Here is a 22,666-nt window from a genome sequence, read left to right on the forward strand (position 1 = left end):
TTTACAGATGAGGCACAGAGAAGTTAAGTGACTTGCACCAGCTCACTCAAAAGACAAATGGTAGAGCCAGGATTAGAATCCAGGCCCTTCTGACTCCAGGCCCATGCTCGATCTACTAGGCCATGCTGCTTCCTTAATTTAGTAGCACTATTCTGATGTCGCTGCTGTTCTATTCCTTTTTGCTTATCGTGGAATCATAATCCTTGGTATGGGCACGCTATTTCTGATGGAAGAAAGGTGGGTCTCTAAAATATATTTATGAAGTGCTCCCAAGCCATCTGCACACCGTAAAGTGCTTGATAAATTCCACTGATTGGTTGAGTGGTTTTTCATTCCTCCTTAGCTGAAGCTGCAGACCCTGCACTCATGAACTAACAAAGCAAAGGCAGATCCAATGTTATTTGAACTGTGACCCCTTGTTGGTGAATGCTGTGAGCGGCTCATGTGACTCGTGAGGGGTATTTACTAAGTACTTACCATTCTGCCCTCTGGTTTTTCTTCAGCGGATGCCATGTCTATTCATTTCTTCTTCAGATGGATCCTGATGCTGCTTCTTGTAGGTAAGAAAGGAAATGAGGTGATGGTACACAAAAATAATATTACAGACAAGGGAATGGGGGGAGGAAAATCCAGCAGGGCACAAAAATTATTTTAGTTTTGAAGAGAAAGTCATTTCAGTTCATATTGGATGAGGCTGCCGATCTCATTGGAAACTGATGGCAAAACATTTTAGGAGAGAAAACAAGTCAGTAAGAGATTCAAGCATGAAAGAAAAATGGAGGTGCTTTAGTATTTTTAATCTAGTTTTCATAGTCAGTGTTTCTCCAAGCCTTGAGGTAGCACAGAAATGTGCAGTTGTGTAACTAATATGTGACTCCACCATTTTTTTCTGTCTTGATTCTCTTTCCTCTGGTTTTGTTGAGTTTGGCACTGATTTTTAATCAACGATTTTACACTATAATCTCATTTATTCTGACCCCACCAATTTGGAATTCATGGTAATTCAGACATGTCTTAAGGCATTCTTATCTTCTAGATTGTTACTGCATATTAATAGATTGTTAGCTTTGTAAGGGCAGAGATCGTGTCTACCAATTTGAGAATTGTACTCTCCTAAATAATCAATTGATTAATGGAATTTATTGAGCACTTACTATGTGCAGAGCACTGCAGTAAGCAGTTGGGAGAGTACAACAGAGCTGGCAGACTTGTTTCCTGCTCACAGCAAGCGTATAATCCAGAGAGGGAGACAGACATTGATATAAATAAATAATTTGTACTGTATAATTTGAAGATACTTACAGTGCTCTGTACATGGTAAGCACTTAATAAATACCACTGATTGACTGATTGATTGATTACAACAAGAGGTGGGTAAATTTTTGGAAAAAGCAATTAGTTTGCAGGGGAGAAAGGAAGTTTTAAATATGCTGCTGCTAGAATATCTTAATACAGCTTGATGATGTTCTGGGATGACAAATTAATGGTCATAGTGGTGAAATAAATGATAGTGGGGAAATTCACTTAACTTCTCTGTGCCTCAATTTTTTCATCTGTAAAATGGATTTAAATACTTGTTCTTCCTTCTACTTAAATTGGGATCCTCATGTGGGACAGAGCTTGTATCTGACCTGATTATCTTATATATATCCCAATGCTTAGTAGTGTTTGACACATGGTAAGTACTTAACAAATATTATTATTATTAGTGATCCAATAAATGTTTGATGGAATGCCAATGGCATGAATAAGGACAGAGAAGAGTTGTGAAATTGATATCAGATCCCATTTCTTGACAAGGTATGCTATCTAGTAAATATTTTTCAATTTGAACTTTTCACTAATTCTGACAGGGTCCTTCACCATCTCTTTACTTCTGAAGCAATGAGGTTTTTCTCTCAAGTGCAAGCGCCTGAAATTCCTTACCACCAATGCTCAGAAGATGATAATCGATTATTCCGCTTAAAGACAGCTCTTTTATTTTTTTCTTCTAATGGAATTAACTAAAATTCGATTTCTCCTCATCTCCTGCGACATCCATCCATCAATCAACCAAATAGTATTCACTGAATGCTTACTGTGTACAGAGCACTGAACTAATTTCTTGGGAGAGTGCAATTAGGAGATATGATCTTACAAACTAGCAGGGGAGACAGACTCTGAAATAAACTTCAGGTAGAAGGAAACAGTAGAGTGCAAAGATATGTACGTAAGTGTTGTGGAGGTGGAGAGGTTACATGAATAGCCTCTGAATTTTGGCATCTGAATTTTGGCTGAAAACATTTTCTCTCTCCCTTCAGGTTGTGCAGCATCTGGGCAAACAGTAGGGGTGATGGGTCTCTCTGTCACCTTACCCTGTTCCTACTCAGTTCCTGATGAAACACATCTCACATCCATGTGCTGGGGTCGTGGAGTGTGCCCTCTGAATAGATGTGGGCATGAAATCATCTGGACCGATGGGAGGGAAGTGACCTACCGAAGGAGCAGCAGATACCAGTTGAAAGGGGATCTCCTCAAAGGGGAGGTCTCCCTGACTATAGCAAATGTGACCGATGCAGATGGCGGAATGTACTGCTGCCGGGTGGAGTGTACTGGTTGGTTTAATGATAAGAAAGTTAACCTACAGTTGGTGATTGAGCAAGGTGAGCTTTCTTTCTTCTGAGATCATCTTACAACCTTCACTTCCTCTGATAGGTACAGGAACATCCCTCATTTCTCCTCAGTATTCGCTATTGCTCCTGGAGGCTTTCTTGATCCTATGACCATCAAGGGAGGAGTTGGGACTTTTTGTAAATCATAAGTAGTGTTTTTTTACAGCCCACTTCTCCAAACTGTGACATCCCCTAGTGACTAATTCAGGAAATGGTTAGCTGAAGCCTGAAAGGCCTCTAGGGAACTCTCCTTTGCTAATTCTTCTCAGGTCTTTGTCTGAACTTCCTGCATGTCCTCTGGATCTCTAGGATTGTGTCAATTGCTCAATCTCACTCAGGTGATATTTTGAGTAACAAAGGATCTTTTCTTTTTTCACAGAACTCTGCCCTCATTTCCCAAAAGCTGACTCTTCTTCTCCCTTGCTTATCTTTGATGAGGAAAAAAGAGGAAGAGACCATGGTGTCTTTAAGTTTTGCCATTTCCTGTAATTTATTAAACTTTCTTAACATGGGGATGCAAAAATAGGAACAGGACAGGGTAGGACTTAGACTGTGAGCCATTAGACTGTGACCCCATGTAGGACATGGACTGCATTTATCTTGGATCTATTCAGGCTCTTAGTACAGCTCTTTGTACATATGCACATGTGTTAAGTATGCACTTAACAAATGCCACAATTATTAGTGTCATTATTAGGACCCTCTGTCAGGGAAAGTATCCTTAGGGTAATGTTGGGAAAGCTGCTATAAAGAAGGAATAAGATGACTGAAGGCAAGTGAACATTCTAGGGATGGAGAACATCTTGTGACCAGATGTCCCACACTAGGTAGGATGGTCATGATTTGTGGAGTTTGGTCCCACATCACAAACGAGGAAGGGCAGAATTCTTCGAGGGCCCATTTTTACTTTGTGGCAGTGATGACATGAGCCCAAGGGTAGAGCTTCTCCTCCTCTTTGGTGGAAGCAGGCCCTGTTGCTGAAGTGGTTGTGCTGACCCCAGCAAAGATCATTTCAACTAAGGGCTTTGGCAGTAGTGGTGAGAGTGTTGATGGTGGTCCTGGATAAACTGATTTGTCGTGGCCTGTGCTGCTGCTTTGTTACCACTTCTGTTGGCTGCCCAGCTGCCCTGGTTGGGCTGGTTCATCAGGGACCATCACCAACCCAGGTCAGTGCTACTTGGGTGAAAGTGGTGGTGGAAGTGGAAGTGGCCATGGTGGTCAGAGTTATGTTAACCTGCCAGAGCAGCTGAGGTTCTTGGTGGAAGCAGTTACTCTTCTCTTTCTCTCCCCTCCCCCTTCACCACCTCATCCTGGGTCTCTTCTCAGTCTGTGGCTCCTCCCTATTCTGGCTCTGGCCCCTTTTTGTTCCCAGAGGCTGAAGGCCCCTCCTTCATTTCATCTAAGGTAACCAGATTTTGGACACCTAAATAATAATGTTGGTATTTGTATTTGTTAAGCGCTTACTATGTGCAGAGCACTGTTCTAAGCGCTGGGGTCGACACAGGGGAATCAGGTTGTCCCACGTGAGGTTTCACAGTTAATCCCCATTTTACAGATGAGGTAACTGAGGCGCAGAGAAGTTAAGTGACTTGCCCACAGTCACACAGCTGACACGTGGCAAAGCTGGGATTCGAATTCATGACCTCTGACTCCAAAGCCCATGCTCTTTCCACTGAGCCATGCTGCTTCTCTAAACCTTTCACCTAAATCTTTCCCTAAAGAGATCAAAGCACTAAAAGCTTTTGTAATTCATTTATAACATTCGTTTGAGGTAGGTTAAAAGGAGATATATTATTTAATAAAGATGGATTGCAATACGAACCTTGTTATAGCAAATTGAAATGAAGAGCCCAGGCCAAAGATAGGAAGCAAACTCAGTCATCACCATAATCAATAGTATTCCTGGGTTGACTAAGTGCAGAGTATCATACCAGGGACCTGGGGAGTGTTGCAGAAGCAAAAGATGTGATTCCCAACTTCAAGTAGTTTTCAGTTTGTTAGAGTCTGTCAAAACCAAACTCCTGAGCAAGAGTGAAATAATAGGGGTATGAAGGGGCTTCAGGAGGCTTGATTTACAATCACTGTGGGAAACTCCTTGATGACAGGGAACATGTATTAGTAAAATAATAATGATTATATGCCAAACACTTTGCTTTGGAAGAATAACAGATATTGAATTGCCATTTAACAGAAAAAAAACTGAGGTAGAGTGATGTTGTGACTTGTCAAGGTCACGATGTAGACAAGGGGAAGAACCTGGATTAGGATCCCAGTCCTGTGCTCCTTTCTACTCTGCCTTGATGTTGTTTTACTCCCCCAAGTGTTTAGTTGTTTAGTACCATTTTTGCACTAAGTGTTCAATAAATATCACTGAATGGTTGATTATTTGAGTTTTGAATGAAACCCATGCATCTTTGGGAGGTTTTTCCACTATGGAATCCCTGGAAAATTTTGATTCACTTTTGTTGCCCTTATGTGTGGAACTAGTAGCAAGGGGGGAGAGAGGAAGGGGAAGGAAGGGTGATAGGGAGGTGGAGAACGTGGCTTTCCATGTTTTGTTTCTAAGTGGGAAACTACAGAAGAATAAACTGGACCAAGGAGAAAATCCCAGAGAACTAATTTTAAATATAGATAATCCCATGGGATAGCAAGCACTTCCATCACTGTTCTAGAAGCAACACTATAAATCAACCCCTCTATATACAGAATCCATTGTGTTCCTGTTAGCTTTACTGAACATTTACCTTCCAAAGCCTCACAAATCCCTTCAGTCCATCATCGTACAAACACTTTCACACTGTTTTAGGTAGGATAGTTCAAAGCAATAATGAGTTTTTTTAGATTTTCTGACATATGGTGTTTTGCTTCTAACAGCCAGCAATTCCACAGCTCTACTGCCAGCCAAGGACTTCCCTTCAGAAATACCAACTTATGCCTCCACGGAAGGCTTCAACTCAGGTAATATACTGAAGGGAGAAACCCTCTTCTTGTTTCTGAGTATGGGAGACTTCAAAATGGGAGCAAGACAACACTGTGGCCCGGGATCAGTTCTACCACATAGGCAATGAGGCAATTGCCAATTGTATTGTTCAGCACTTCTTTACTATTTCCTACTTCCGCTTTTCTCCTGATGACTCAACTGCCTTCCACATCCCTCCTTTTTTGCCCAGGGCACCAAAATTACTTTCATTGATCCTGCCCAGGGTGTTCAGAGCAGAAGCAATTTATCTTCTATCAGTGATTAAAATTGGCCATGGAATGGTCAGTTAATGAAGTAGCTAAAAGTTAGCATATAATTGGTATGGTCAAGAAGGAGTTGAAGCCCATTTTATAAAGTCCTACTGATCCGTTTTGAGTGCTGTGAGGGATATATTTCCAATATTGCATTCTCCCAAGTGCTTAGTACAGTGCTCTGTACGTAGTAAGTGCTCAACAAGTATTATTGATTGACTGATTTACTGAAAGAGAAAAAAGAAAGAAAATATGGTTTTTCGGTGCCATGTAAAAGATTTAGAGTGGATCACACCCTGGATCTTCGAGATATCTTCTTGGTCTCGAATAGACATTGGCTTGGTTATTCCGGAGCAGCTTGTTCCCATCATTCTTCATCCATTTAGCCAGCTCTTAGTAGCCATAATAATAATAATAATAATGATACCTGTTAAGTGCTTGTTATTGCCAAGCACTATTCTAAGTGCTGGGGTAGAAACAAGTTAATCAGGTTGGATACAGTCCCTGTCCCATATGCGGCTCACACTCTTAATCTGCATTTGATGGATGAGGGAACTGAAGCCCAGAGAAGTGACTTGACTTGTAGACATGTGGAGGAGCCAGGATTAGAAACCAGGTCCTTCTGACTCCCGGGCCCGTGCTCTATCCACTAAGCCATGCTAGTTCTCAACTAAGCCATGTTGCTACAGCTACCTGGGTGGAAGAGGTGGTTGAAGTAGAAACAGAAGTGGCAGTAGCCCTAGTGATTGGTGAGAAGCAGCGTGGCTCAGTGGAAAGACCATGGGTGTAGGAGTCAGTGGTCATGGGTTCTAATCCTGGCTAAGCCACCGGTCAGCTGTGTGACTTTAGGCAAGTCACAACTTCTTGGTGCCTCAGTTACCTCATCTGTAAAATGGAGATGAAGACTGTGAGCCTCATGTGGGACAATCTGATTACCCTGTATCTACCCCTGCGCTTAGAATAGTGCTCGGCACATAGTAAGCGCTTAACAAATATCAACATTATTATTATTTTGATTAATAAGATAACCTTCTGGGACAGCTGTGGTTACTTGAAGGAAACAGTGACTCTTTCTCTTTCTTTCTCCTTCACTTTTGGTTTCTCCTTGCTCTGTCCCCGCTTTCTATTTCTGACTCTGCCCCCTCTTTTTGTTCCCATGCTCTGAGGACTCCTCCCTCATTCCAACTAAGATTTTGGGCACCTTAATTCATTCTCATAATGTAAGTTTAAAGGAAGCATATTATTTATCTAGGATGGATTATAATGAGAGCCTTCATTCAGTTGTATTTATTAAGCACTTATTGTCTGTGAAGCACTGTACTAAGAGCTAGGGAGAGTACAATATTATAATAAGCAGACACATTCCATTCCCACAGCAACCTTGTTATAGCAAATAGAAATGAAAATCCCAGGCCAAAGATGGGAAATAATTAGTAGCATTTGCAGGCTGGCTAGGAACAGAGCACTGTATCAGGGACTTGGAATTGGAGCAGAAGCATAAAAAGCAGTCCCCACCCTCAAGGAGTCTGCAGCTTAATGGGCGTGAAGAGTCTATCCGATGCATCCACAACATCTTGTCGGGAGGGAAGGAATTATAGTCTGTTTCAGAGTGAGTCAAAAGAGTGAAAAAGCAGGGACCTAGGGGTAAGAAGAGAGGGGTATAAAGGGGTAAGCTTCAGGAGACTTGGGCTACTATCATTGTGGGAAGCTTCTTGAGGACAGGAAACATGTTTTGCTGCTGCTGTACTCTTCCAACTGTTTATTACATTGTTTGCACACAATAGGTGCTCAATAAATATAACTGACATTCATCAATTGATTTTTTTAACGAAACCCATGAATTTTGGGAAGTTCTTTGACATTTAGGTACCTCTAGAAAATTTAGTTTCATATTTTCTTACCCTCAGGTTTGGGAACTAGAAGCGGGGTTTGGGAAAGGAAAGGGAGGAGAGAAATAGGTAGCTGGAGAATATTACTTTGCTTCGTTTGTATCTACCTGGTAAAAATACAGAAGAATAAACTGGAATAAGGAGAAAATCCCAGAGAAATAGCTTTAAATATAGGTAATCCTATCACTGCCCAGGAATAATGGTATGCAGGCCACTCCTCTGTCAGGGACACTATAAATCAGCCCCGCCATGAAGAGAACCCAATATGTTCCTTTTGGCCTTACTGAACATTTATGTTCTATAGCCTCAGGAATCCCTTCAGTTCATCATTTTACCATTTTACACACTGCTTTAGGTTTTCCTGGAAAGGCTTACTGCTAAAGCCTTTCTTCCTTCTTTCTCATCCTTTCCTCTTCTGCATTTTCACCTGACAGTCCACCCACCCTATTCAGGCTGTTATATTGGGAGGTGAAGGGGGCTTCATTAGTTATTAGTTATTAGTTCATAAGTTATTCATTCATTAAGCCCTTCTAGAATCTAGTCCACGAGAGTAAATATCCTGTTTTGCACACAGTAAGTGCTCAGTAAATAAAATCAAATGAATGAATGGTAAAATACTGGGACTCAGTAATAATTATGATACTTAAGAGCTAACTATGTGCCAAGAACAGTTCTAAGCCCTGGGGTAGATACAAGTTAATTGGGTAGAATACGGTTCCTGTCCCACATGGGACTCACACTGTTAATACCCATTTTACGGATGAGGTAGCTGAGGCCCAGAAAAGTGAAGTGACTTGCCCAAGATCACACAGCACACATGGCAGAGCCAGATTTAGAACCCAGGAGCTTCTAACTCCCAGGCCTGTGCTCTCTCTGCTAAGCCACGCCGCTCAAGTGCTGTAAGGTGGTGCCTTGTGTGGAAGAGGTTGATATTGGAATGGGGGTTTCGTGGGGTTTCCTCTTACTAACTGTTGCTTACAAACTGATCTTCATTTTACTGTACTCTGTTGGATAATTCAAAGCAACAGTAACTTTTTTGAGATTTCCTCACATGCACTGTTTTGTTTCTAACACCAGCCAGCAACTCCACTACTCTATCGTCAGTCAAGGACTTCCCTTTAGTAATTCCAACACATGCCTCCACGGAACGATACAGCTCAGGTAATGTACTGGACAGAGATGCTCTCTTCTTGTTTCTGAGTTTGGCAGACTTCATAGTGCGAGCAAGGCAATATGTGACCCGGGGTCAGCGAGGCAAATGCCTACCATATTTGGTTGATATTTCTTTCCTCCTTTCTACTTCCACTTTTCTCCTCATGATTCAACCGCCTCCTGCTTCCCTCCCTTTTGCCCAGGGCACCAAAATGTCTTTCACTCACCCTGCCCAGGGTGTTCTGAGTAGAAGCAATTTGCACTCTGTCTGTAATTAAATTTGGCTATGGAATGGTCAGCTAATAGAAGCGGCTGAAAGTTAACATATGTGTAAATTTCCCTAGTCAGAAAAGAATTGGAGCACATTTCATAAAGATCTACTGATTCCGTTTGAATGCTTCAGGAGATATATTTCTATAGCAATTCAGAGATGAGAGGGGTCAGAGAAGAAGGAAAGAAAATATGGCTTTTCAGTGATTTGTTTATATTTAGGTGATTTAGAGTGGACCAGACCCTAGTCCTTCTAGATATCACCCTGGTCTCAGGATAGTCTTTGGCTTTTTTATTTTGGAGCAGCTGGTTCCCTACACCCTTTATCTGCTTAGATGGTTCTCAGTTCAGGGGATGAGAGATCATTCGTTTTAGTCAGTTCACATCAGCCTTTCTTAAGTAACTTGGAAATTTTTCTTTCCTTTTGGAAGCCCCTTTTATTTCAACTCTGAGAACAGAGGTGGCAGGATCCTCTGAAACATCAGTTCAAATGAATGGGACCCAGTCCAGCAACCAGGGAGGACAGTGTTGCCCAATAGGTAAATATTATTGTTGCATTTTAGATACCACAGAAGTTAGAGCAGCTTAACACAGTATAATTAGGTTTTTGCTCACTCTTTTCAGAACCCACATGCCTTGCATACTAACATGAGAATTTATGCCTCTGTATTGCTGGTATGCTTACATGCAAATATCCTGGATGAGAAGAAATGGTTGTCTTTTTTTTTCACACTATGTGTAATTTCAGATAGCTGACTGGGGGAAGGGAAACCTTTTGGTCTAATTAAGGATGTGCTGAAATGCAAGTCAATCCTATCAATCTGTTTTTTGATCAAATTAAGTAGTATTTCAAGATAACAACAGACTAACAATTTGTGGGGTTTGATTTAATTGTACTCATTCTGTTTTGGAAAACTAATCCCTTTTATGGACTCACTTCAGAGTACAATATAACATTAAAATATCCTAATAAATAAACTGGTAGAGGACAACAAACAGGGCAGTACCATACTAACATATGCAATGAATAAAATTCTCTTTAAAATATTATCTGGATACAAAATCTGCTTTGAAAGCATAGGCCTGACTGAAATTTTGACTATGTTCTGAGTGAGTCAGGCTTCTGTTTTGGTTCAGATCTATAAAGTGTTAGCACTTTAACAGGTTAAGTCTCTTGGGCTCTGACATTATTCCCTACTAACCAGAGAGAGACATGAATGCTCAAATCAGCTACGTACTCTAATAATTCTGCACCAAGAAATAATTTCATAGTGAACTGAAAAATCACTTTTTATGTGCTTGGTGCAGCTTCATACAGTTACTTGTTGCAGTGTTTAGAGAATTTTATAAATGCCCAGAATCTTTGTTCAACTAGAAGGGAAGTTGGATCACTAATATTTTGAGTGTCATCAAACTGTTTGGAAGTTAAATTCCTAAAGTTTCAGCAGCAGAGGGCTATATTAAGCATTCACTGGGGAGAGGAAAGATTTGCGTGACTTCTTAATTTGTATGCTCACAGAAACTGTGTATTGTGGGTGAGACCTGTAAATGCCTATCCCTGTGGTATTTGCAATGTGGTCGATTTAATATAATTTGTCTTTTTAAAAGTCAAACTAGACTAACGTAGTACTACCGGCATTCACCGGTGTGTGACACTGGTGGTGTGACGGTTACCGTTCACCTACTTTAGAGAAGTGTTAAGACAGTTCCTCTATAAACACAATCTGACAAAATACACTTTCATTCTGACTCATTGCTTCTGTATGTCATGTGTTCAGTCTAAAAGCATACCTTGTTCTCACAGCTTGTTAGATTTCAGTGACCTTTCTGTCAGTGAAAAAGAGTCACCTTAAAAGACAATAAATGTGCTAAGTAATAATTTAAGCACTATTCCTATTTTGCCTCATTCTATTAATCCCTTTATTCATCTTGAGAAAGTGATTCCCAGTTTCCTTTAGATCTGCCATATCCCCTGGGTGTGTGTGTGCGTGTGGGAGGAATGTTTCCTAGATCTAAGTGATTTTTCTTTCTTCTGTGCAGCTGTGAATGTAACAGTAACACAGACTTCGGAAGGCCTTCGAAATAGAAATCAAACAGTAAGCATTTTGGTTTTCTAGTTTCATTTTGCCGATTAATTTTTCCAGAATATGTAATACTCCATGGAAGCAAGCGACACCTTTAGAGATATGACAGTGATTCATTAAATATGATCATTAGTTTGTAAGCTCTCTGAAGGCAGGTACCATATCTCTTCCACCTCTATCGTTTCCTTGAAAGTGCTCGTATTCTTTTATGGTACCATGTTAACCTTTTAGTATCACTTATGAGTTTCTCACCTGCAAGTCATTTCACATATCATTTTCTCTGGCCCAGAGTGCTTTAGGACTTTTCCATTCCTGCTATGGAAGTGCTGAATATATGTGAATATATGTGCGTGAATTTATGTCTGGAACATGGACTTCTGAATCAGACTGCATGTTTCTGACTACTTTTTGTTGTTGCTATTTTAGAGGTAGGGTTGAGGAGAGGAAGTGAGAAGTATTGTACATCTTCTTTTTAGGCTATACAGATAAGAAACCACATCTTCCTCTGCTTCTTATGCTCTCCATAAAACAGTACAGTGGATGCTCAGTGTTTTTTTTTCCCGTGTGCTGCTGTTTCCATTCTTATCCATTAATTATTTCCTTTCATTTGTGTTTGTGTTTTATAGGAAATGACAACAGCACCAGATCTGTGGATGACCAGCAGCAAGGGGCTATATATTGGAGTCAGTGTTTTTGCAGGAGCCCTTCTCAGTCTCCTTTTAGTTATCCTTATTTTCAAATGTAAGTCACCAGAGAAACTTTCTCCATACTGCACTGAGAAGGACCATTCTGGACCGAACATTTCTCTATAGGGAGTAGTTAGAGGAACAAATAGGGTAGAAGAGCATATCTGCATATGGAACATGATGTGGTGGATTTTTAATATAATAATTTCCATTGTCTAGAAGAATCTTTGGCAAAATTGGACCATAAAGATGTTCATAAAATCTCAGGTAGGTTAGGTCATTTTGTGTCTTCTGAATCACAAAATTAATAAGAATTTTCTAGTTTAGTTCCCTCATCTGTACACAAGACTGAACTTAGATTAATGAATTCATTCAGTCATTTATTGAGTGCTTACTGTGTGCATTGTACTAAGTCCTTAGGAGAGTACACCACAACAATAGACACACTCCCTGCCCTCAATGAGCTCACAGTCTAGAGCGGGAGATGGACATAAATTATTTATTCATTAATACACATGAATAAATGAATAAATAATTTATATATTATATATACATATATATTCATTCATTCAATCGTATTTATTGAGCACTTACTATATGCAGAGCACTGTACTAAGCACTTGGAAAGTACAGTTCGGCAACAGATAGAGACAATCTCTACCCAACAACAGGCTCACAGTCTAGAAGGGAGAGACAGACAACAAAACAAGTAGACAGGCATCAATACCATCAAAATAGATAATCTAGAATTATAGATGTATAGACACATCATTAATAAAATAAATAGAATAATAAATATAAACAAATATACAGAAGTGCCATGGGGTGGGGAGGGGGTTTGAGGAGTGGGAGGGAGTAGGAGTGATGGGGAGGGGAGGAGAAGCAGAGGAAAAGGGGGGCTCAGACTGGGAAGGTCTCCTGTAGGAGATGACCTCTCAGTAGGGCTTTGAAAGGGGGAAGAGAGCTAGTTTGGTGGATGTGAGATGGGAGGGCATTCCAGGCCAGAGGTAGGACGTGGGCCAGGGGTCGACGATGGGACAGGTGAGAACGAGGCACAGGAGGTAAGCAGCAGAGAAATGGAGTGTGCGGGCTGGGCTGTAGGAGGAGAGAAGGGAGATGAGTTAGGAGGGGGCAAGGTGATGGAGAGTTTTGAAGCTGTGTGAAGCTGCTGTGAGGAGTTTTTGCTTCATGCGAAGGTTGACAGGCAACCAGTGGAGATTTTTGAGGGGGTGGGGGTGACATGCCCAGAGCGATATATATGTGCTGTGGGGCTGGAAGGGAGGGTGAATGAAGGAAGCAAGACAGGGCTCCACAGAAGGGAGTGGGAGGAGAGGAGAGGAGGGCTTAGTCAGGGAAGGCTTCTTGGAGGTGAAGATTTCCACAGGTGTAAATTAGAAAACACAATTTCACAATTCACAAGCCAGTTTTACCTTAGTCCCTCTTAAGCTCCAATCTTTGGCCCAGAAGAGCACTATCTTCTGCCTGAAATTGCAACAGTTGGGAATCCATTTCCTAGGTTGCATAATATTAGGGTAATCAACCATACATCCTGGACATCAGAAAAGTGTAAAGGGATATTCACATGTTTCAGATACACAGCTGTATTTGGGAGTTGGGTCTGTCAAAGAGCAATAATGGGTGCTACTCTTTGACAGAGCCTTGGAGACTTTTATTCTTGGTCTTATTTCTGAGCTCTCTCTTTGGAAGGCAAATTATCTTTGGGAAAATTATCTTTTAGACTGTGAGCCCATTGTTGGGCAGGGATTGTCTCTATCTGTTGCCAAATTTTACATTCCAAGCACTTAGTACAGTGCTCTGCACACAGTAAGCACATAATAAATATGATTGAATGAATGAATGAATGAAAAATCACAGAATCTTAGAGCTAGAAAAGCCTCAGTAGATCATCTGGACAAATCCCTCATGTCCTGGAATTCAATGAATGCTTACACCAACCAGGATATAAAAAGCCTCTATGCATTTGAAGTCTATTTTTTCTCAATGCCTTGTTATTCCACTGACCAAATGAGTGAAGTGTTGTTTGTCTTCCCCAAGCCCACAGGTGAAATGAGAAACTGCTTTCCCAGAACTTTTATCTCCCAGAAATATTTTTTTTATTATAAAAGGACATTAATAGAGTAATATGAGTAGTGATTTGATGTTATCAGGAATCATTCTTTTTAATTTAGAGTCCCCACAGCCCTCTCTTTTTCCCTACATTATTCTTCGATTACAAATGTGTTGCCTGCTTGGAGGGTATTGGTTAACAATTTCATCGAAAATGCTTTGTCAACTTGGAACTATAATTGAGATGCTCAACTTTTGCCTTTGGGATTTTAAATCTCATTTTGTTCCCTCTATTTAGGGCATATTCACAACCGCAAGAAGATGCAGAGTTTAAGGTAAGTGGCTTCTATTAAAATGATTATTTGAGAGGCTGTGCCTATCCTAAGTGTAGAAGGCTAGATTTTTATTTTGTTGTTGAAACAGTTTCTTGTTTCTTGCTTTCCTTCATCAGTGAAAATTGCTGAGTGTTAATCTTTCTTATCTTCTCCCACTCTTCTTGAGGAATTTGCCCAGTAACCTGCCCTTTCAGGACTATCCCCTAGCTTTCTCAGTTGCCTGGCACTGCAGCTATAAACAGCTGCACAAGTCATTCGGTGGTCACAATTTACTAAGGAGAGTATAATTGCTGAGCAAGCTCTGTGGTGAGGGAAGAAATCAGATGAAATGTTTTTCTCTTTGTACATAATCAAGTTAGGGGAATAACATGAAGACCAGTTATTAAAGTTCACAATAAACTTGCTTGCCAATATTGACTCAGCTTGAGAGTGTTGGCTCCTTTGGGGTTTTTATATGCCAAAAATGGAACAAGAGACCCAGGGGCTCAGGTTGTCCATAGAGCCCTGCCCTTGGCTAGGATTACTTCCTCCCCCTCTTGGTGAGGATGAGGGGATCTGAGGAGAGCAAGGAAGCTTTAGCCAGACTGACGAAAGTCCTTGGAGCTTGAGTTCTGGACTGATTTAGATAGGCTGTTTTGGGTCAAGTTCAGATAGCCCCCAGAGCCACCACAGCCCCTAGGATGGGCTCAGGCTTGGTGGTATCAAACTAGGTGATCTTGGCACTGAACCAGAAGTGAACAGAAGCCATTCAGGTTCCAGAAAGAAAATTTTGGCCACTTCCATTTCAGCAGCACCACCATCACCACGGTTGTCATTGACCTGGACCAGGACAGTGCTGGTGGACACAGTACTGGGCCAAACTGGGCATTGCAGGAACTGGGGCAGAACTGTCTATATTGAGCTCCATGACTCTCACCCTTCCATGGTTGAATCCTGTCACAGCTTGCTGCTGCCCTCTGCACCTGTCCATTACCTTTCTCTACATGTCCATTACAAGCATTCGTTCATTCAGTCATTCATTCATTCATTCATTCATTCATTCATATTTATTGAGCACTTAGTGTGTGCAAAACACTGAACTAAGTGCTTGGGAAAGTACAATAGTCACATTCCCTTCCCAAAACGAGCTCACAGGTTAGATGGAGGGAGACAGGCATTGATAAAAGTTAATATACATTAATATACATAGAATACATAATACATTATTATACATAAATACATGAATAAATGAATGAAGCTCTGTTGCCTAATGGAAAGGACACAAGCTTGGTAATTGGGGGACACAGCTTCTAATCCTGGCTCTGCCATTTGCCTGCTGTGTGACCTTGGGCAAGTGACTTAACTTCTCAGTGGCTCAGTTTCTTCATCAGCAAAATAGTGATTCAATACCTGTTTTCCTTCATACTTAAACTGTGAGTCTGATATGGAACTGTGAGTCTGATATGGACCAGTGGACCAAAACTGTTTCTCACCTGATTATCTTTTTTTTTTATAGCATTTGTTAAGGTCTGTTCTAAGGGATGGGGTAGGTACAAGTTAATTAGGTTGGACACAGTCCTTGTCCCACATGGGGCTCACAGTCTAAGTGACTGTGAACCTTGTATCTACCCCATCACTGGCTTCTAATCCCGGCTTTGTATCCTGTGTGATCTTGACCAAGTTACTTAACTTCTCTGTGCCTCAGTTCACTGTGTTCAACTTGATTAGCTTGTTCCTACCCCAGCACTTAGTACAATGCCTGGCACATAATAAGCACTTAACAAATATCATAAAAAATCGAACATTTCAAGCTGCATTGTTTGTCATTCTAAGGATACAAGGCTTGAGTATACATCTCCAATTTTATTTTTTTATAACATCCTTTTATGGTGAATTATTTCATCTGCCTTCCTCTCCTGTTGTGAACATTCACTTCTGATACCGATTTATGCTTTCACTTCCCAGTTTAATTTCACTCTATAGCCCCCCACCCACTGGAATACGGACCGCAATGGAGTCAGGCATTCATGCGGAAGAAAATGCATACACCATTGAGGAAAATGTTTATACCACTGAGGAAAATGAGTTCACCACAGAGGAAAATGCCTATATTATCGAATGAAGACCAGAGGTGCCATCAGGAGCAAACAGCGAATCTCTCATCTCTAAACTTATCCCCTTTCAAACTAGTTGATGATTTTCAGGGGATGTTGCATCTGACAGAAAACTCTGTGAACACCTAAACACAGATGGACAAGACTGGGATAAACGCATGTACAATCTACAATTTTGACAATGCAGAGACCTCTCTAAAACTGATATATATATAAAAGCTCAAAGTCAACAATCTCTAGAATAATGGACTGAACCATCAGAACCCTCAAACAGTTCCTGAACTGGCAGCCACCACATGTTGCAATTCTTATTAACTTGAATTCCGTCGGACAGTAATGTGTTCTGTGGGATTCGCAGATGAACTCCTGGTGACTTGGCATCCCTTCCAGATCCTAAAGCCCAAAAGCTATTACTAGCATGAAGTTTCTGTGTCATAACTGCTTCTTTAAACTGTCACCTTTGTTGAAAACTCCAAATTCATTATTCTTAGAAGCTAATTGATTTCTTTATTCATCAAATGGCTGCTCAAGTTTCATTTTTCCCTCTGGCTATGACTGTTTATTTTATTCTACAAAAGCACATCTTATGACTTTCAAAGTATGGTTTATGACATACTTTTCCTAAAAGACAGGATAGCTCATTTCCAGAATTATAGGGAACTAGAAAATCCTATTTGCCTTGGAGAATCCATTCACTCAGTCACTCAACAATTCTTGTTGAGTGCCCACAGTACATCCTATATAACCCCTCTGGAAAAAAGTGATTGGTTTTATGTGGAAGAATATAGTAGGATTCAAGAAAATTGAATCTTACCCCATCCTGTCTTCCAGGTGTGAAAAATTCACCTTAGATGACTACCCTTTGTCATTTTAGAAAGGCAGTTCTTTTGGAATAGTCCTGGAATTGGCTCATTTTCAGGCAGCTATGAATTTTTCTTTTCAATTGTAGTGATAGCTTTGGTTAGATTGATGTCAAATGGTCATTCCTAAATAATTCCTTAGAATTTTCCCCCTGAGATGTTTTTCAACTGAAATGAAATATCTTCAACTAAAATTTGGAAGAATTTTGGAGCAAAATTGTTTGTAACAGCTCTTGCAAGAGATGATAGTGTCTGCAAACATTAAACCAAATACTGTAATTTCTGCTATAATTTGGTAGTTATGCTCTCAAAGAATCCCAGGTTATGTGAAAACCACTCTAGTTACCATTGATTCAATGGGAATCAATAGGTTATGGGGTAGAGGTTTGAAAATATCACTGTGGCTTATTTTTAAGTCCCTTCCCCGGGGCCAGATTAATGTAGAGACATTAGGAGCCATAGTTCCAGTACCCAGTACCCTAAAGGAGACCCTAGTCACTTCCCAGATATGTGCAACTTTAGCTGCTCTAACTTCAAATAGTAATCTTATACCTCCTGACTCTAAAAACATCACAATCATTTGGGACACTACAAAGACAGTATCCAAAGTAGACTTTTTAAAAATGGCCACTGGCACAAATGCAACATAGATGGATCAGTGTAGAAGTGACTTTGGCCTGCAGATCCTGCTGCCTGCTCCTTCTCTCCCTACCTCTTTCTCTGATGTAATGAATGCAGAGAAGCCATTAAAAATTATCATCTCTGTAAAGGAGAGGGAGGCTGATGAAAAAGTGTAGGACGGTGGTAGAGAACCTAGTGGGGTCACATGCATGGAGCTCAGCTCATGCTCTCAGGTGCTTCTCTGGGACTGTCCTGGCTCTGTCGCCCTCAACCACCCCGTATCCTTCCAGCTGAGCGCAAGCCCCAAGGAAGGGTAGCCAAGTTGATCGGTGTAGACTGCTATCTGCACAAACTCTTGGTGGTCAGAAAGGTGGACTCATCATGTGGCTCAGCCCCAGCTCTGAATGAGGCATGACTGTGGGATCCCCTCTCTGCATCCTTCCTCACCACAAATCACGGTAAAATCCACTGGGGTGGGAGGTCCTGTTGAGTGGGTGCCCGAGCCTGGTCCCAAGCCACCATCTCCTGGCACTGCCCATCTCTGCAGTATCTCATGGTGTGAGCCGTGGCAGTGGGAGCTGAACAGGGACAAGACTGGAGCTGGCAGTGGGAGCCAGGTAGCCATGCAGAAGGTGGCACGGGAGTAGCTGAAGAACAACTCGGTCTCCCAGGGCCATTGTCTGGCTGCCTCAACAGGCGCCACGGGGCCCCTGGACACCTGGAATCCCTATCTGCAGCCAGACAAATTTGTCAATACATCCCTCTGGGATGGGGGATGGAGGGAGGGGAGGCATTAATGGGTGCTAATTATGACAAACGGACCCCCATGCCCTACCTTAGCTCCACTGGCCCTCCTTCAGGGTTGAGAGAGTGGTATCAGTGAGTGCTAGAATGCATTAATTATCTAGCCCCCCCCACCCCCCTACTATTTACTTCCCCCTGGAAATGTCACAGTACCCCAGGATGAATGTTGTTTATTTCAGAACCCCAACAGAAACAACATTTTAGGGTCTACATACTTCAGTGTCAGACCAAGGATTCCTCATACAGTATATGATCATTTAAGATTTTAATAATGATAGTGATGATGGTGATGACTTCATCAGGGTGAAGTTGCTAATTGTTCTTTCTCTGATCTTTATAGATCCTTTCCTTCAAACCAACCAGTGATATTACTTTGATTAATGGCGATCACTTCTTCATGAGGTGGGAGCAAAAAAACTTCCATGAGCATATTTTAATCATTTGAAATTGTTTTCCGAATGAAGTGTTTTAGACAATAGCAATTTTGTACAGTGTCTTCTTTAACAGTGAATATTGTCTTCCGTCTACGCAGATCAGAATGTGGTTTCACATGTTGGTGTTTTTCATAGATCATTGGTGACTGATCTCCCTTGGTAATGAGCCGTGTGATTTAAAGTATATCGGGTTTTCCCATTTTTAGGAAGGGTGGATATTTCATCCAGGAGATCGATACACTTAAGGAGTATTTTTGTACTGCATTTAATTGTTCATTATAACAAAGGCAGTTTATGGCTCAGTGGTGTTTCTACAATGGAGAGGGTATTGGTATGCAGCTCATCTTGGTCAGGGTGGCAGCTGTTCATGTACAGTAAATAATGAATGGTATATAATGACTAATTTTGAACCATGATTCAGTTTTTCTCTAATCCTCATTAAAGAAAACTTTGTTAAGGTGTCCCAAATGTCTCAATAAATGGATTATCCTCTAATAATTTGCCGGTAGGTTGCTGCTTCTCAGGAAGCCCCAGGCGGAACAGGGACTGTGTCTGATCTGACTGTCCTATTACTTCCCCAGCACTTAGTACAGTGTTTGGCACTTTGTAAGTAATCATTAATTATCAGCTCATTGTAGGCAGGGAACTTGTCTACCAACTCTGTTATATTGTTATATTGTTCTCTCCCAAACACTTAGTCAGTCATTCGTATTTATTGGGCGCTTACTGTGTGCCAAGCACTGTACTAAGCACTTGGAAGAATAATAATAATAACTATGGTATTTGTTAAGCATGTACTATGTGTTAAGCACTGTTCTAAGCACTGGCGTAGATACTAGCTAATCAGGTTATCCCCCATGGGAGTTCAGTCTTAATCCCCATTTTACAGATGAGGTAACTGAAGCACAGGGAAGTTAAATGGCTTGCCCAAGGTCACAGAGCAGTCAAGTGGCAGAGCTGAGATTAGAACCCACATCCTCTGACTCCCAAGCCTGTGCTCTTTCCACTAAGCCACGTTGCTTCCTTAATGAATTAGTACAACATAACAGACACATTCCCAGCCTACAAACTTGTAGTACAGTGCACTGTATACAGTAAGTGCTCAATAAATACAATTGATTGATTGATTGAGTGATGACTGTGCAGAACACTATACTAATGCTTAGTAGATATAATATGATCAAATCTTATTATCTTATTTTTATTGCAGAGCACTGTACTAATACAACAGAGTTGACAGGCACATCCCCTGCCCAAAGAGAGCTTAGCGTCTAGAAGAGGGGCCAAATACCACAATTAGTCATAGTATTAAGAGACTAACCCTTCCTCTACCCTCCTTCTCTTCTGCATCTTCTTACTCCCAACCCTTTTTCACCTATTGTTAGATTGTACTCCCCCAAGCACTCCCAGCACTGAGTACAGTGCCCCAGCACTTAGTACAGTGCCTGGCACATAATAAGTGCTTAACAGATACCAGAATTATTATTAGTACAGTGCTTTGCACACAGTAAGCGCTCAATAAATATAATTGAATGAAAGAATGAATGAATGATGAAAGGGAGGGTGACGTTTGGGCAAACTGTTCTATGGATTTGAGAGTTGTGCATATCCTGGGAATACAGACTCTAAGTAGATCCTTCACTCACCTGAGATGTATGGAAGGAGCGGGGAAGTGCAACCCTGGGGGTTTGGATACCAGGACTTATGCGGGGGCTGAGCCAGTTCTTGCTCTCCCCGGAATTCATCTTGCAGTTCCAAGACCTTGCATGGAACATGTAGTCCCAGTATTTTGGGTAACTTCCTTCTGGCACCATCCTTGTGCCTTCACTTCCTCTTTTCTGGCAAAGTGATGCACCCCTGAGGTAAGTGCTCAGTCCAGTGCTTTGCACACAGTATGCACTCACTAAATACCACTGATTTAAAGGATCACACTAAAGTGGAAAAAAAATTCCTGCATCTGAAGGTATGCCTTTCAGTTTCCCTCGAGGTGTTCTGTGGTTATTAGAATGTAAGGGCCTCTCTCTGTGTTGTTTGATGTTTCCTGGAGAACTGCGGTATTTATTACATGCTTCTTGTATTCCAAATCAATGGATCAAGAATATTTATTGAGCTGTCACTCTTTGCAGAGCGCTGTACTAAGCATTTGGGGGGAGTAAATTTGGGTTAGTAGACACGGTCCCTGTCCTCAAAACACTTACAACCTATGATGACACTTGGAGGGGATTTCTGATTGATGGACAAAATTTCCTGAACAGTGGCCTGAGGACAAGAGTTCTGACCACACCCAGTTGAGTCCAGTGCCTTGACCAACATTGTCCTTGGACTTACTGTAGAGAGGGGGATGAATTTTCACAACTGGTTGTAAACTGGGGGTTCGACATTATTTAAAGGGGAATCTCACCTCCTAACCCTTCCTGTCCAGGGGTATTTCACCCAGCTTCAGGTCCTCTAGGGTGTAAATTCGTTGTGTATGAGGAAGGTGTCTGTTAATTCTAATACTGTACTCTCCCAGGTGTGTAGTACAGTGCTCTGCACACAGTAAGGGTTCAATAAATATGATCGAATGAATGGATTCATCCCATAGGACCTGAGGGGTTAACAACCCGATCCAACAGTGGTTACCCAAGACTTTAACCCTTGGGCATTTACTGGATCGTATTGCTCTCTCTGTTTGAAATAGCCCCAGAAGACAAAACACACATGCTTGCTTCTCTCATTTAACCACAGGATGGTGCTAGCAGCATGCACTCCTGAGCAGAAAACTACAGAGCCTCGCTCCATTAACTTCCTATCATTTCCTCTCCAACCAGATTAAACCTTCTTTACTTGGAAGGAAGTGGGGCTGCTTAGGTGGAGCTGTACGTGGGTGGAGAAATATCATACACTATCATGCTGCTCTTGCTTATTATTGGAATGTTTCTCCCCTTCTCTCTTTTATTTGAGTCATTTACCCTTCTGTGGGGAATACAGATATATGGTGAGAGTTGAGGAGGTGAGGGTGTACTGATTTGGGCTCTATGACTTTGTGCAAAGGTGATGGCCACCAACAGCCATGGTATAGAAGATAAATGGAAAATCCCAAGATTTTTGTCCAAAGGTTAGGTTATTTAGTGGCAAAGACCTGATATTTTTAACACTGGAATGAACAAAAGTAAAGACAATGCAGAGATAAAGGATAAAGGGGGAAATAAAGCAACATGTCCCTCACTTATTAGAACTCTTAAAATCTCCCGTTACTTATATTTGTCTCCCCCATAAGGCTATAAGTTCCTGGTGAACAGGGAATGAGTCACTTACTTATTCTGTACTTGCCAAGTGCCTAGCATAGTGCATCACATGGAGGAGACGATCAATAAATGTTTACTTGTGCAGTCTTTAAAAACCAAACACCTCTAGTAATTCTGATGATGTCATTCTTGAAAACTTGCATAACTGTTTTCGTTCATTCATTCAATCATATTTACTGAACACTTACGGTACACAGAACAC

The 22,666-nt window shown here is 41.3% G+C and overlaps 1 protein-coding gene across 1 annotated transcript; it reads left to right on the forward strand.

Moving 5' to 3' along the window:
* The first annotated feature begins 511 nt into the window (after positions 1 to 511).
* Positions 512 to 17,649, forward strand: LOC100075993 (hepatitis A virus cellular receptor 2-like). Its single transcript, XM_039910175.1, has 9 exons — positions 512 to 560; positions 2,301 to 2,642; positions 5,526 to 5,609; positions 8,849 to 9,025; positions 9,625 to 9,732; positions 11,234 to 11,289; positions 11,904 to 12,018; positions 14,329 to 14,365; positions 16,310 to 17,649. Exons 1-9 carry the CDS (start codon positions 512 to 514, stop codon positions 16,464 to 16,466), a joined length of 1,125 nt encoding a protein of 374 aa, XP_039766109.1. The 3' UTR covers positions 16,467 to 17,649.
* The last annotated feature ends 5,017 nt before the right edge of the window (positions 17,650 to 22,666 follow it).

The sequence above is a fragment of the Ornithorhynchus anatinus genome, chromosome X1 (genome assembly GCF_004115215.2).
Source record: "Ornithorhynchus anatinus isolate Pmale09 chromosome X1, mOrnAna1.pri.v4, whole genome shotgun sequence".
In the NCBI taxonomy this organism is placed as follows: domain Eukaryota; kingdom Metazoa; phylum Chordata; class Mammalia; order Monotremata; family Ornithorhynchidae; genus Ornithorhynchus; species Ornithorhynchus anatinus.